At 31.2% G+C, this 16540-nt stretch overlaps 2 protein-coding genes across 2 annotated transcripts; both read right to left on the reverse strand.

Moving 5' to 3' along the window:
- Positions 1 to 776: 776 nt before the first annotated feature.
- Positions 777 to 8419, reverse strand: LOC107911150 (uncharacterized). The gene is made up of 9 exons (XM_041104062.1): positions 8213 to 8419; positions 6130 to 6299; positions 5981 to 6038; positions 4273 to 4328; positions 2921 to 3032; positions 1705 to 1766; positions 1443 to 1614; positions 1125 to 1211; positions 777 to 1048 (listed from the first exon to the last, which is right to left on the reverse strand). The coding sequence occupies exons 4-8, from the start codon at positions 4309 to 4311 to the stop codon at positions 1183 to 1185; spliced, it is 414 nt and encodes a 137-aa protein (XP_040959996.1). The 5' UTR covers positions 4312 to 4328; positions 5981 to 6038; positions 6130 to 6299; positions 8213 to 8419; the 3' UTR covers positions 777 to 1048; positions 1125 to 1182.
- An 881-nt stretch (positions 8420 to 9300) lies between these two features.
- LOC107913447 (tubulin-folding cofactor C) lies at positions 9301 to 10907 on the reverse strand. Its single transcript, XM_016842023.2, has one exon. The coding sequence runs from the start codon at positions 10744 to 10746 to the stop codon at positions 9700 to 9702; it is 1047 nt and encodes a 348-aa protein (XP_016697512.1). The 5' UTR covers positions 10747 to 10907; the 3' UTR covers positions 9301 to 9699.
- Positions 10908 to 16540: the final 5633 nt, after the last annotated feature.

Raw genomic sequence — 16540 nt, forward strand, 5'->3', positions numbered from 1 at the left:
TCAAAGCAGTAATGTTGAGATGTCTGAGAGTGACAGTGTGCAAAATGTGGGTAAGGACAACCAAATAAAATAGATGAATCATGATGTTGTGGATAACATTGAATTAAACACAAAGATTAAGAGCTTAAAGCAAAAATGTAAATCACTCAAGAAAGAGAAAGAGTTTTATAAGAAAATATTTATTTGCAGTATATTTCTTATCTTATTTGTCACATTATTTAGGAATCTTATAATTTGACCCATTTATATGTACTAAATGTTTAAGGATTGCAAACATTTTTAATTTTTTTTTAGGCTTTGGTAGCCTTAGAGGAACCTCTTTAATGTTATGGATTATTGTTGGATCATTAGTTGTTTGATGAACAATCTATCCATAATATGGATGATAGTGTTACATGAAGAAAACCATTAAATTAAAACTTCCAGAAACAAAGTCTTCTAAGATGGTTTTGGGCAATTCCATTTTGATTTTTATTGAATTAAAACTATTAGATTAAAACTGCTCTCTATAATTTAATTTTTATTGGATTTGGTTATTCCATTGTGCTTTGTTTTGATTTCAGTTTCACGTATTTAAACAACTTAACTAAAACTAGCAAGCAAGGTTGACATTAGTATAAAAATATTCCCCCATAAAACAAAAATCTAATACACTTACCAATTTCATGTCCATTCTTTTCATATGTGAGGCTTAACCAATTTCATGTTAAAAAAAGCTACTATAGCAGTAATAATATACATTTTTCAACAAATCAGTTCAGAAAACAAACAAAATACGTTATACTAACAAAATAATCCTATAGCAGTAAGATGTTAACCAACCATTTCAACAAATCATTTCAAAAAACAAACAAAATATGTTATGCTAACAAAATGATCCTATAACAGTAAGATGTTAACCATTTCAACAAATCATTTCAAAAAACAAACAAAATATGTTAACTATCTCAATCCATTTCTTCATCTTTATTGTAGTAGATTCTTGTATGCTGATAGGTTCCTAATATGCCATCCTTTTTTGGCTTCTACTTCTCATACTCATACCAGACTGAGAACAAAAATCAGAACCCTAAATTAGATTTAAATAATTTAGAATTGAGATTAAAAAAGTGTTTGCAATATACCTGTGATCCAGTTGTATTAGGCTGAATGCATGGTGTTATGTTGTTCTCTTTTTGGCTTCTAGTTTGTGTACTCGTACCAGACTAAGGCTAAAAAAAGTCAAAATCCCAAATTAGATTAAAATATTTTTGAATTGACATTAAAATAATGTATACGATATACTTATGATCCAGTTGTATTATGCTGAATGCATGGTGTTATATTGTTATTTTTTGGGCTTCTAGTTCTTGTACTCGTACTAGACTAATTTCAAAAAAATCAGAACCCAAATTAGATTTTAATATTTTGGAATTGACAATGAAAAAATGTTTACGATATACCTGTGTTACGACACCCTTCTTTCCAACCTCTTTTCAGTGCTTCAAAACAAACATAAAACCTCTTAAAATGTGGTGGAGATTCAGGTGTGACTCTATTCACTGCCATCTTTATAGCACTTCCAGTATTCTTTAGTCCCAACTCATCAACATAATCCCACAGCGTAGCAAATTCCTGTACGAAGTTCCCTGCCAAATCATTCACCCTTTTTTTGGCCCTTCTACACCTTGTCATATTAACATTGACATGCATTTATGAAGTTACCATTCTTTGTATATCTCTTAGCTTCATTTTTGGGTAGTCCCCAATAATAGCTTCAAAATGTTCTGCAATAACTTTTAGATTGACCATTTTGTTTTTAAAACTAACACAAAAATTGTGCTCATCATGAAATTTTTTCACCTGCATGCATCTGGCCATGTTACTGTAACTTGCAAATATTCCTCATTTACACTTTTGTGGTGCAATGCATTTAACTCTAACCCTATTTGGTTCATTCCTGGTTATCTTAAGTTCTCTTCTACAATACATTAAGTACTTACAAATTGTGAATTTAAATTGATCACCATCTTTAAACAGTATCCCAATATAAAAGTGTGTACTTGCTGAGTTTGGATTGTATGTGGGAAACCTACTTCTTCTATAAACATCAGAATTTTCATCATCTTCTGACCCAAGTATGCTCCTATGATCATCACTATCAAAATATTCAGTCTCATTTCCATCTTCTTCCTTACCAACACTGTCATTTAGTCCTTTACAATCGACTTCTTCAGGGACCTCAGCCTCAAACTGCTCTCTAGAGCTTTCACTTTCAGTCTCATCAAATATTATTTCCTTACCTTTCCCACTGGTTTTCCCTTCCACTTCCCTAACCCCCTCCTTACCACCTCCATCACTCTCACCACCTTCATTGACAGCAACATCAACCCCCTCCTCACCGCCTCTATCACTCTCACCACCTTCACTGACAACAACATCATCACCCTCCCTACCTAAACCTTCAGCAACCTCACCACCCTCACCCGAACCCTCACTACCTTTACTGCCAGCAACCTCACCATCCTCTCCTTGACCTTCACCCTCACCACCCCACTAACCCTCACCACTTTTACTACCAACAACTTTACCACCCTCTCCCTCACCCTTACCACCTCACCACCCTCACCCCCATTACATTTACTGCCAACAACCTCGCCACCTTCATTACTATCACCACCAAATTACAAACATGCTACAACTAACATTGATTCATCATCGACAAAAACAGAAGTGTCAATCTTATGCCGTACATACAAGTCTATCTCCTTATGCTTAACCTAGTAGTTTATAATGTCAATAATGCTACTATCATTCCACACAACCCTAAGGTTATCCTACAAAGTCCTACTACCAAGTACATGGAAATAAATTAGTTGCACTGTATTAAACCCTAATCCATCTTTAACTATTTTACACAACTCAAAATACAACATCGTACCTGGATACTCTTTAAGCCTCACCATCTTACCACCTAAATACTTAACATGGGGATCATGTACAAATTTACCCCCAACATGCAAGTTGATATAGTATTCCTCTTCTACAGACATCTGCAATTTAAAAAAAAAACATAAGCATAATGACAATGTGCAGCTAAAAAAGGTATATACAAACAAATTATTAAATAATATAAATTATAAACAATTCATGTAAAGTTAAATGATATAATAAGTATATATATGTCATAACAGCACAACAATAAAACATGGAATGACCATCAAGAGTTATTACTAGTTCACAAAAAATCCAAAATTATTGCCCACACCAAAGTTATCAGCAACAACAACCAGCAAACATATTAAACATAAAGCTTCTTCTTCAAAAAGGACATGTTGAAGGCTACATACTGGAGGTTATGGTTTATAACAATGCTCTTGAACTTAGAGTTACAAAGGATGGTAGGGAAATAATTGGTGAAGGAATAAGGTATATTTGTCAAATACATTAGCAAAGTCCTTGGAAAATTGTTTGTACCAAAGATGCAAAACTCAATGAAACTACAAGTTAACATTGAAAATGTTGAACATGCAAAAGATGGGATCTCTAGTTTGGCAAAGTAGGCAGAAAAACTTCTTAGCAAAAGGAACTGCATATAGAATTCAATTTAAATTAAAAAAATACAAATTATTTACTAAATATAAAAAAAATATTCTTAAACCAAACAAGAAGTAATAGTTTTTTTTTATTAGCTCAACAAAACTAGTACAATATTAGGTTTTCATTTATTTAATTTTTCCCAAGACATTAGGCCATTCCCTAATGGATCTATCCTTAAAATTCTGCCTAGAATGCAGACAAAACTGGAAAGGCCTATAATTTAAGTTCAATTTAACTTCCCAAAATATTTTCAATAATAAATAAAACTATTTTAGTGATATTACTTTTACATTTCATGACAATTTCAACCAACAACACAAAGCAAAATGATAGAATTCAAAATCTGGCAAAGAAGATATATCTATGTACAAACCTAAAAGCTTAAAAAATTTTCAAACTTCAAATTTTTATTATTTTTCCTTCTCCCTCTTTCTCACATCTCTCTCACTTCAAAGATGTTTTATTGTTTCATATTAAACATATTAGCTCAAGGGGAATCTTCCTTTAATCAATCCTTAATGTACAAAAAGACAAGGCACAGACAAGTTTATTTGGGGGAAAGATTTATTTAACTCCAAATACATGAAAAAGTTGTAGTAAAGTAAAAAAACAAAAGAAAATCTCAACAAATATAAAAAGAAACAATCATACAAAACAAAGCATTAAAATGAAGAACAGTTTGTTTGTTTGTACCTTTTCTTCTCTATGATTTGGAGTATGAACCTTCACCATTCTTCACCGCAAAAGAGCTAAGAGAAAACACGTTATAAATGAACCCTAAACCCACAAATCCCCAAAATCAACAATCTCATAACGTGAAAACCCCTGAAAATCCCCAAAGTTTTGAAACCTAAACCAAAATCCCCAACCCAAGAACCCTAAACATTAACCGAAATAACATATATAATAGTTTGAAAGTGAAAATTATAAAAAAATATACCCTAATATATTTTTCCTTCTCATATTAGGGTTCTAATATTTTGTTTTGATTAACTGATTCAAAAGTTAGGCTTCAATTTTTTGTTATGATCGATCAGGCTTCTCTTTACTAGTTAATGTTTAACTTGTTTTAATTTTTTTTAATTGTTTTAATTGTTAGTAAACCCCAAAATTTTTCTAAATGCTTTTTTTAATTTTAATTATTTTTTAAGTTTAAATTCATTTGCTGACATGGTATTATTTTGTCTTACATGCCACATCAGCATCTACAGACGTGTAGCGCCTAGGTGGAAAAAAAATTTCCGCATCAATGTCGTTAGTCCCTTAATGACCACCTCAACAACACCGTTAAAAATGACTATTTTGACCAAAAAAAAGGTTATGTATGAAAGTGCTCCAAAAAAACCTTAAAGGCCAAAGTGACCCAACACCCAAACATTAAGGGCTAATTTTGTCATTATGCAAATTTATTTTAAATTTATGTATGAAAGTGCTCCAAAAAAAAACCTTAAAGGCCAAAGTGACCCAACACCCAAACGTTAAGGGCTAATTTTGTCATTATGCAAATTTATTTTAAATTTAATAACTTGTAAATCATTCATTCTTCATACTATTTGATTAATTTTGAATATTTAAGACACTTTTCAATTTAATAAAATTAAAATTCTTCCAAATTATTTTTTGCTCAAATAAATTAAAAAATTTTATTAACATACTCAGTTGAAATGTTCATGGAACTAGTTTATTTATTTTAGTAAATTGTATAACTATTAGCTATATATGGTTAGTTACAATTAGTACTGGTAGAATTAAAATAATGATACACATCTCATATTTTAATAATTAAAATTATTTATTTATTTTCTAAATTATTTTTATATAGAATAAACAATACCATAAAATTAAAACAATGATACACATCTTTAAAAAACTCATTTTTAATATGTTTTTATACAATTTAGAAAAAATCAATCTGAACGAATCTAGACATTTGGTTGTCCAAATTTATTCTGGACTTATTTTTTAATAAATTTTATAATTTTTATTTTTTAAAATTTTTGAATTTTATTTAATATTTTTATAAATTTTAATAATGCTTTACATAAATTATTAAAAAGTAATAATTAGTTTTTTTATAATTTTAAAAAAAATTAAGTCCAAAATGAGCCTAAACAATTATTTGTCCAAGTTCATTTCTAACATAAATTTTAGATATTTTTAATAAAATTTGAATTTTTTTTATTGGCGTGACACTATCATATCAACAATTGTTGTTGACATGGGCTACCACGTCAACAGCATGATAATGAAAAACGATAAAACGTTGATGAAATGACTTAATTAATATAATTTAAAAGTTTAAAGACTTAAAAAGTATTTTTTGCGGAGGGAGTTAAATGATTTTTTTTTGTCAAAGTTCAGGAGCATTTTTACCCCATTAACTGAACTGAACCATTATTACCATATAATCCGCAATGAAGATCCATCCAGCATCTTCCATCGACATGTTTCTGAACTTCCTGTGATCAGGAGATGGTAATCAATGATGTTGATCATGATCCGTTGGTCAAACTAAATAAAAGATAATCTAAATCAAATATTGCAGTGCACCTTCATCCCTCCGGTAAAAGCCCCATAGAATATTACTTAAACAAATAAAAGAAATGCAAAAGAGTGGCCGCCAGAAGCAGTTAACAAGAAATATACTTATATTACTTCCATTACACGTGAATCGTATCTGCGAACGTTATGCCACACCAACTTCACCCTCTTCAACAAACCTAACAGAAAGCAGGAAAAACATAAAATAAAATGAGGTGGGACCTCAAAATTTATGCTAATTTCATCATATCTTCAATCTTAATTACGTGTACAAAAGTTCACCTACGTCCATGCATTGCATCCTATTGGACATGACACACAAGTGCACCCACACCTCTCACTCCATAACCAAAGTTCTTGTAAAGACGAAGACTATATGATTTCTTCTGAAATGATACTAGCTAGAACTTAGGGTCATCAATCCATTTTTTAAAAATGAAAATTTTTAAAGCTTCTTGTTTACTCCTTGTTTTCGTTGATTAGTTTTTCTCAACCATTATGCTTAATGAAATAGGAATAGGAGTATAAAAAATGTAATTTAAGAATTGATCTTGATGCATCATCCCTACATAATATAACAAATATTCAGAAAAAGTACTATAGATGCCCCATATTAGGCTTTTAGCATTTTACCCCTTAAAAAGTTGCAAATTAATCCCTATACATTAGATCAAAAAGCAAATAGTCCTTTTTATTAAAAATTTCATTTAATTCTACTCTTAAAAACTGGCGTGGCTATCAGAATAACCAGACAGTTACACATGTACCTCATTCTGACGTATAAAGACTAGTTTTTAACAGTAGAAATGGATGAAATTTTCAACAAAATGATCAGTTTGCTCTTTGACCTAATGTACAAGGACTACTTAGCCCTTTTTTTAATAGAAACAAAATGCAATTCGACTCCTAATACAATGGCCTCTATAGTACTTTTACCCAAATACATATAATAAGGAAATTTTGACAATTTTTTGTAACAGTTGGAATCTTTATATCATTGTAAGCCATCAACAACCATGTATTACTTGTTGACTAAACTCTCATCGCAGTGACATCATATTCACAGATAAAGACAGTGAAAAAGAAAGTTGAGTCTGATAGTTTATTATTGCATGCTCTAAATACATATAAAACATACCAACTTAGAAAGAATAACCTAAATTTGTTGCAAATTCGAAAATTCCACTTTTTCTATAATATCTAATAAGATATCATGTATTGTTCAAAAAGCTCGCCAACAGATTAATTGCTATCTGGCATATATATTACCTAGTGAGAGCAAAGCAGCAATATACGCAACCAAGTTCATTTAATGAAAAATAATAACAAAACATGCTTAGTATAATACAATCATAGTGACATTAATGTGTGTATATATATAGACACTCTAAACAAAAAGTCACATTATATGTTAAAGGGGTTATTCACACTCCACAAGGTCTACTGCTTAATTATAATTTTCTGTATATGTCGTCTGTTTGCATATTTACAATTTAATTTTATCTGATCAATTTTTGAACAATATAAAGTAATTTGATTTGCTGGTTTATAGTACCTGCTAATTCATTTCCTAGATAGAGTAAGATTTTACTAATTTGACAAGTGGCTTTAATTAGAAATCTGTAGTTTCTCTTTGCAGCAACTTTTCCCTCATCACTTTCTAATTATAACTTAGCTTTAGGAAAGAAATCCTGGAATTCATCCCATCCTGGGCCTAGCTCTTATTAATAGCCAGATATGATTTAACTTAATTAACCCCATTTGACTTATTCCACTAAACTAGCTAGAGGCACATGGCCCACACCCAAACTAAATTTATATGGGATTTAACACCAGCCCAGGTCCTAAGGCCTATCATACGGATAAGTTAATTATGAAACAGAGAACTTGTTGGCAAATATGATTATATCTTCAATTTTACATAAAATCCACATATTCAGAAGACCCATGCAAATGACAGGTTAATACTAAGAGCCCCGTTGATTTGGTGACATTTCATCATAAGAATTACTTGCACATTTATGGTGTAAACTAAGCTAACAAACAATTCAATGGTTTGAACTACAACAAAATGAAGAGAAGTAAAACATACCTCAAAAATTTGTAGTCTGCCAAACTGTCTCCAGACCACCTTAAATTCGAGAAAGCATTATAAGGCAATAAGATTGAAGAAGTTGGAATTAATTATATGGGAAGCACATAAATAATTTTTCAAGCAGGGAGTGACTAGTTATGGAAACTGAAAGAACGGGAGAGTTGGTTCATGAAATCTGAGTAGCTACGGTAAGGTACAAGAGAATCTTAGTCAAACGTAAGATGTCTTTGTATACATCTAGATAACGTGTTTTCAAACCCCACCCAGACGCTGGCAAAACCAAGCATCCCTCAGGTCTACTTTAGCAAACGTCACTCGGGCAGAGAAGTGGCGATGAAATCACAGTCCGATATAAGAAGTTGGTAATAAACTGAGAACTTGCTTGAGCTAGGATCCGTAAATGGTAGAGAAAAGTAGAGAAGCTCCAAAAGTTCCCACAACATAAACTTGGAAAATGAGATAGGCAGCCTAAGGAAGTTCTATTCGGAACAATTTAAACTATTTCGACCCCATCAAGTTCAATGGGATAAGTACAGTTTCATTTTTACTACAGTCAAACCCCAGGATCAATCAGACGCATGCCTGTCCTCATTTGCAAAATGCAGCATTGCGCCTCTGCTTCAAAGTCCTGGAACTGCTCAGGAAACTGGGAAACAAAATGAGGGAAGGAAGGAATAATATAGAAAAGAAAAAAAACAAATAAAAATGAATACCTGAGCTCTGCATTTGAAATGAAAATTTCAGGGGAGGAAATAAAAAACAGCAGAGATACTAAAATGAGAACTTAAGCAATCGTACTTTAAGTTGTCAGGCCAATTCATTCAACCCAAAAGATGAAAAGGAGACGCTTAAAGCTCCAACAGCCAACTCCGGAAAGCATCTTTGCAGCCATGGAATAGAAACTGGCTACATATTTCAGCTCAATCCAACTAAACCCAGAACCCATCATCATATTTATGATTGCCCTCATCTAATCTCAATATACTTTTAATTGACACTTCCAAAATAAACAGTATTCGTAGTGCACTTTGCGTGGAAAATGCGGAAAATTGAGTGGGACAAACAAACCGGCCACACAGGTAAAGTTCAACAAACAAATAGATTCTACTTTTTTAATCAGGGTTCAATGCAAAATATGTTCTATAAAAGATTCAAAAGACTACAAAATGTATATGAAGTAAATAACCTGGACTGCAGGCACACATGAAACCACAACTAAACAAAGCAGAAAAGATTGCCATCAGCTTTCATTTGCCATGAGTCTGACAAAGTAATTGAAAAGCTTGTAATTAAAAACTGAAAAGAAGAAGAATGACGTAACTAGAGCACTTTTTGAAATATAAAAAGTGCTCCCTTGCCACTTCATTTCCCATTCTATTTCAAAAAAAAAATCTGAGATAACAAACATAAGTTCAAACATGACCATATTAACTCAAATAATTCGAAGACTCTCATTACAAATACAAGCTTTAGCTACCTTCGCTTTAGCTCCCAATATCCTCAGTCCGAACCTTCCCAACCCTCTCATTCTCCGGTAAAACACACCAATTCGGCGACTGCACAGCTCGCAACCACTTAAAATCATCAACATTCCCCCAATTCCCCGTCTCTTCACTCAACCCTGCCTTCTCCAAATCCATCTCGATCCCTTCATAATCCAAACAGTACGGAGCGAACCTCACAACATTGCTGTCCTCAATTATTGGCCTACTCCTCACTCTCAAATAAAAGTCACAACTTTTCGCCAAATGAATCCTTATCTGATGCGACGCCAATACGAAAACACAGCCTTCCACTTCCTCTATCAAAATAGACCCAATTACAGGCCCCATATAAACCTTGCAATTCTTCAATCTGTTCATAAAAACCGCATTGCAGCAGCCGATTAATCTTACCTCACAAGATTCCAGATCAGATAGTGTAAACTCCCCTATCTCTGTCCCCCGTAATTTCTTCACTAGGGTTTCGTTTGTTTTATTTCTAAACCCTGGGGAATTAGGGAGTTTGAAATTGGACACCGAAACGGTGTCGGGTTTTATAGGTTCAGGTTCTTTGGGGAGTTCCTTTTTCGCTGTGGCTTTGTTTTTGAAGGAGAATTTCTTTTTGGGAATCAATTCGGAGTTTAAGATCTCCAAATTTTGCTTTAAATCGGAGATGGTTTTGAGAGAAGAGCGGACTTCATAAGAAGGAAGGAAATAAGAATTCTCGGCGACGAGTTTCTCGAGGTCCGAGATGGAGGAGGAGATATTGGCGAAATGAGATCTGAGGCGAGATGGATCCGATGTAGCAATGAGACGGGAGTCGGCGAGTTGGGAATCAATGGATTGCTTGGAGGCGGAGAATCGGGAGAGAAAGGAGGAGGTGGACTCGGAGGAGTTGGCTGAGTCGGATCGGCGAGCAAGTGAGGTGTCTAAACGAGCTTGGTGGCGATTGGAGAGGCGGTCGAGCATGGCTTGGTGCTTTTTCTGTAAATCGGAGTCGAGACCTAGGGTTTTAGTTGGGAGATTGGTGTGTGGGCGGTCTTCTTCCATGCTGATTTTGAGATTTTTTTCTTTTTCCCCTATTTCTTCTTTTTAATTGCAGCAACTGCAAATCAGGAAGGACAAAACAAAAGATCTAGTTTCTAGTTGAAGAAAAAGAGTGTTGATTATGAAATTTTCCCGGGCATTCGGTTTTTTTTTTTCTTATATTTCAAATAACCTGTATAGATTCAACGAGTTTTTTATAATCTGACCGTAAAATATTTTATTTATTTATTTATTAAAAAGTAAAAATAATATATATACACTTTTTTATTTTTAGAATATTGGTATTTACTATTTTGTGCTATGATTAATACATATGTATCGATTTTGAAAATGTTTTATGAACCTATTAATAACAACATTTTTTTAATGTTTTGGAAGTGTTTTTTTTTAATATTTATTGAAGTAGGATTATAACTAAATATAAAATCAATTTTTTTTAAAAATTGTTTCATTAGAATATTTTGGCTATATGTTGATTTTTTTAAATCAGTGTTTTTTTTCAAAAATTAAGGAAATATGTCATTTTTAGATAGAGAAACAAAAAGCATACTTATTTGGACGTGCTTTTCGTTTCTCTCTCCCAAGGGTAGGGTTTTTAATATTTTTAGGTTTAGAGTTTGGGGGTTTAGGGTTTTTTAAGAGGGTTTTGGGCTTTCGATTAGAATCACGAAATTTCATAGGTAGTTTTGAGAAGTTGGGATGTGATAATACACCTCATAACATATGCATTTCATATGTCACGACGGGATAAGATCATCACCTTAGAAACCCATCTTGGGGAAATCATGATTTTGGGTGACAGCGCTTGATACAATCAGGGGTAGAAGTCTAGGTGGAGGTCCCAGTCGGCAACTGTGATGCGATCATGGGTTCTAGTGTAATCGGGGGCCAGTTGACGGGAGTTACGCGAACACAAGTTCAAGCTTTTTGGATACCCTGCAAATGATGTCATAAACATAAGGAAAATCAGAAGGATTTTCGATGTAATCAACTTAATTTTTTTCTCTATTTCCAAGCAATTGGTATCTTTAACCTTTCATTCTTATCTAAAGGTTGACACCGAGGTGGACACAAGAGCACTCTTAGGGGGAGAGCGGATATTTCGATGGAAGTAGAAGTCAAACTCGAGTCGGCACAACAACAGTTGTAGTTATTAATGGGTTGTTTAATAAAAGCAATCATCATCAACCCAAAAAGAGCATCACCTTTACTCCATCAAAACAACCACTCCCCACCTTAGAGTCCTCCTCCGTCCACTACGGTGTCGGCCTTCGGATAAGAAGGAAGGTTAAAGGTACTTGTTGTTTGCAAATGGAGAAAAATATTACGCTAATTATAGCGGGAAGCCCCACAGTTTTTCTCTATGATTATGCTCTCAAACTTCTGTATGGTATTTATAATGCAACATTTTCGGGCATTCGAAAAGTTTGAGCTTGTGGCCGCGTAACAACCGTCAATTAGCTCCCTCTTTATACCCCAATCCATGATCGCATAACGGCCGTCGATTAAGACCTCTACGTAGACTTCCACCCTAACCGTACAAAGCAAAATCACCTCAGAACTCAACTTCCCCAAGATAAGCTTTAGAGGTAATGGTCTCATCTCAACACGATATATGAAATATGTAAGGCTCGGAGCGATATCGCATCACCGACGACTCAAGAATACCTCGAATATGAACCAAATATTTTTAGCGACCCAAATTTTTAAGACCAAGAAATGTTTTATAGTGAAAGAATGGAGAGGCTTGGGGAGAAGTTATTTGAGGGATGATAAAGCATTGAGTGGGAGACCCCTTTTATAGGCGTGGGGGAAGAATTGGATTGCAAAGAAGAAATTTCCCACTGTCGAAAACGCACCACAGGACTAGCGTGTTCGACGAATATATTCAAAACAGGCTTACAATCGACTAAAAAATACAGCAAGTCAGGTACTTTTAACCTGTAGCAAAAGAAAAATGTTAGAGAAAACACACCGAGTTGAGCGAGTTCCCTGTGGACATGAAAGGAAAGCGCCTAGTTGGCCGTGCTTTCTCTAATATTAAAAAAACTTTAAATTTAACTTAATTGAAAATAACAAAATTTAAAATTTCGTCTTACCATTACTACTTGAGCAGCGAAAATGTGCTTCTCGTCAAAAAAAAATAGAGAGGTTGTAATTCATGAAAACTTAATTCAAACGAATAAAATACAGAATAATTAAAAAAACTAATATTTTTAAACGAAAATATCGAAAATTTTAGAACAAGAGCTTGAAAATATTGAGAGAGTTGAGAGAATAGAAAGATTTGAGAGAATAGGATGTGAGTGAAAAAAAGTAAAATTGGGTGGTATTTATAGGGAAAAATTTTGGACTATTGGGCATTTAAATTTTTTTACCATTTCCCTGCCAACGATCAAAGAACCGTTAGAATTAACCTTTGGGGGAAGCTGGATGCGCTTTCCGTTTCTCTTTTTAAAAATGACTTATTTCCCTAATTTAAAAAAAGCCTAAAACACTAATTAAAAAAGGCATATACCGCTAAATTAGTCGAATATTTTATAATTGGTATATATTATATTAAGGTTAAAATATGCTTCAAGTTCCTGTATTGTTCATAAATTTAGAATTTAGTCTTTTTACTTTTATTTTAAAAAAAATAGTTCCTATAATATTTTCAAATTTCAAATTTTCAATCCAATTGATAATACTACTTTAAAATTCATTTATCAAATTCAATGATGTGTTATTTAGAAATTTTTAAAAAAATACACACATTGTAGTCATAAAACAAAAAAGAACATTGTATTAAGTAAGAATTTAAAAGAAAAACTTTAACTATTTTAGCAATTGAACTTATATTTTTAAATTTAAAAAATAAAAAGACTAAATCACTTAAAATAGAAGTAAAAAAAACTAAATTTTAAATATACAAAAAGTTGAATGTCTTAAAGTAAAATTTTCCTAATTTATTGCATAGTCATTAATTCGAAAAGATAGGGAAAAAGGAGGAGGAAAAATTATCTTTTTCCCTATTCGTGATCACATGAAGAAAGAAAAATACAAATAGAAGGAAAAATGTATTGTAATTTATACTGATATGATATTCATAGAAAAGGAAATAAAATATTTATTTCTTATTTATGGTTATTTGAAAGAAAGAAAAATAAAAGGAAATAAATATTGCTTTTATTTCTTGCTAAAATCTTATTTTAAAATTGATTACTATAAATTTATAGCTCATATTATTTATTATTTTATAGATCTTATTGCAAATAATATATTTTTATAAATTATTAAAAACAATTGTTCATATTTTTTTTATAAAAAAATATAATTTATTCTTATAATTACTAAAAACATATGATAACATATTTTGATTTATAATTCTTTTTCATATCAATTAAAATATTTTTACCAAGTATAAAATTTAAATTCATATGCTACTACTAAATAATATATTTTAACTTTTATTATAACATATTTCTATAAATAAAATAAAATAAATTTATTTTTACTCTACTAATCGATTTGACTTTTCCATAAATAAATATGTAATATTCTTTTAATAAGCATTAAAATAACCCAATTTTCTTTAATTCGTTTTTTATCGATATGATAAAAAGTAAATTAGATTACGATAGTATTTGAAAAGTCATCTAGTAATTGAATCTGGATAGAATTGCTTATAATTACACAAGAATGACATATTTAGATAACTACTGTAATTAGTGGGTCTCATCAAGTTTGGTATAATTGGAACACCCCAATTACACTTTCCAATTATTAGGAGAAATGTGAGAATTGAAGTAGTTACGTAGGTAATTACACTCACATCCAATTTTAGAAAATTATTGTTATACAAATTGTAAAAATTATATTATAGGCAAGAACACGTATGGATATTTAAGATAGTTATGGCAAAAAAAATTATATTATAAGTCCTAAAAAATTATAATATAAAAATAATTTGCGTATTTTATAAAGTTATAACAAAAAAGTTATATTATTTAAATCCTAACAAATTTCTAAAGTTATGTTCAAAAAATTTATTATAAAAAATAATTTACATGTTATAAAAGTGTTATAATATATTTATTTATAACAAATTATGACCAAGAAGTATAGACATAACTTATTTATGTGTCTATCCTATATATTATAAAAATAATATACTTATTCATAAAAATTGTTATAGATTTTTTTTATCATGAATTATTTATAAAAAATATTTTTTTTAAAATTACGATAAAAAATATATTATTTATAAGTGTTATGAAAGTTATTGGACAATTTATAAAACAGTACTTATAAAATTTTTATATTATAAATTTTATATATTTTTACTTAATCTACTTATTATAAAAATGATATAACTTAGCATAAGTTTTCTCCAAGATAAGTTTTTATAATTAAAATTACATATTATTTAAACTGTAAACCTAAATATTATAAGGTCGATGTTAATTATACAAATACAAAAGATTTCCTTACACCATATCATGGGATATGATACTATTCGAGAGAATAGTGTTAGATATAAGTACCATAGATAGTTTGCACCTCTTTAATTTGAGACATTTAAGATTTCAAAATGTGATTAAGAAGACATTTGTTGTTTAGTGCTGTTTGAACCGAACTAGACCAGTCAGCCAGATCGATTGGACCAAAAATTAACAGGGGTATCGGTCCAGAGAGTGGCTTTGCACCTGTTAGATCGAGAACCTGTACGAATCAATTGAACCGACTAAAAAAAAAGTTGAACCGAATTTTTTATTTTTAATAATTTTTTAATCAGACCGATCAGATCTACTAATCGATGACCTTACTAGTTTGTTATAATTACAGTATAATTTAACTTAATTACTTTTTATTTAATTTTCCTTAAAACACTTTAAATTATTTTCCATAAACCCAATAAATAAATATAGATTTTCCTCTACCAAACATATGTAGGCTTTCGACACGATGCTTGTAGGTATTTTACTCCTAAGATAATATTTTATTAATTTTATTTTTATCAGTTATATGAATTTCCATTATATATATTTTTTCTTTACACAGAACTTAAATGGAACTTGGGACTACTTCAAAAAGTTCGATGACTGATTTTGATATGCATCGGATAATGTGCAATAATAATACCCTACTACAGAATGAAATAAATGTGCCTAAGCAAGTTTTTTATCCCAATAATTCAAAAAAATAAATTAATAACTTAAATGATATAATCCTCTAATTATTTATCAAAATGGAGCGTTTTGAACAATAACTAAGGATGTCACTTGACAAAGTGGTGACACCATCCAATATTTTATCCCCATCATAAGGCCATCATTAAATTGTAATTAATTTTTTTAAAATAATATTTTATTGGTGATGTCACCCTATACACTGACACTGATATGTAACACTTATACCTGCTACAATACGGGTAAAATATAAGTTTATACGGGTTGGGCGGATGGAGGAGAGCTCTCAGGCAACACTCAGGTGGAGGGCCGTTGTAAGGCGACACTGAACCCTTATTTAATCCTCAAATTCTTGTGTTTTCCTTGAACGGTTTAGCGATTAATTGATGAGAAGAAGAGGAAGGAAAAAAATACAGAAGAGGAGAAAACAAAGAAGAAAAGAAAGAAAGGTTTGTAAGGTTTGTACAATAATTAAAATTTTTTATTATATTTTTTACAGTAGAATCTTACTTTTGGTTTTTCAAATAATTATTGAGAAATTTAATTATCTTTAATTATTTTTACAGATTTAGTATTGAAGATGGATAATCAATTCTTCGTATGTGTTTATTTCGATAGAGAAATTT

The sequence above is a fragment of the Gossypium hirsutum genome, chromosome D11 (assembly GCF_007990345.1).
Source record: "Gossypium hirsutum isolate 1008001.06 chromosome D11, Gossypium_hirsutum_v2.1, whole genome shotgun sequence".
Classification (NCBI taxonomy): domain Eukaryota; kingdom Viridiplantae; phylum Streptophyta; class Magnoliopsida; order Malvales; family Malvaceae; genus Gossypium; species Gossypium hirsutum.

Excerpts from the sequence above, each read along its gene's own strand:
- LOC107913447 (XM_016842023.2), bottom strand. The coding sequence starts at position 10,746 with ATGGAAGAAGACCGCCCACACACCAATCTCCCAACTAAAACCCTAGGT.
- LOC107911150 (XM_041104062.1), bottom strand. The coding sequence starts at position 4,311 with ATGGTGAAGGTTCATACTCCAAATCATAGAGAAGAAAAG. Across the intron at positions 3,033-4,272 it reads CAAATCATAGAGAAGAAAAG|ATGTCTGTAGAAGAGGAATA; the intron begins GTACAAACAAAC and ends TTTAAATTGCAG. Across the intron at positions 1,615-1,704 it reads TAAGAGATATACAAAGAATG|GAATTTGCTACGCTGTGGGA; the intron begins GTAACTTCATAA and ends AACTTCGTACAG.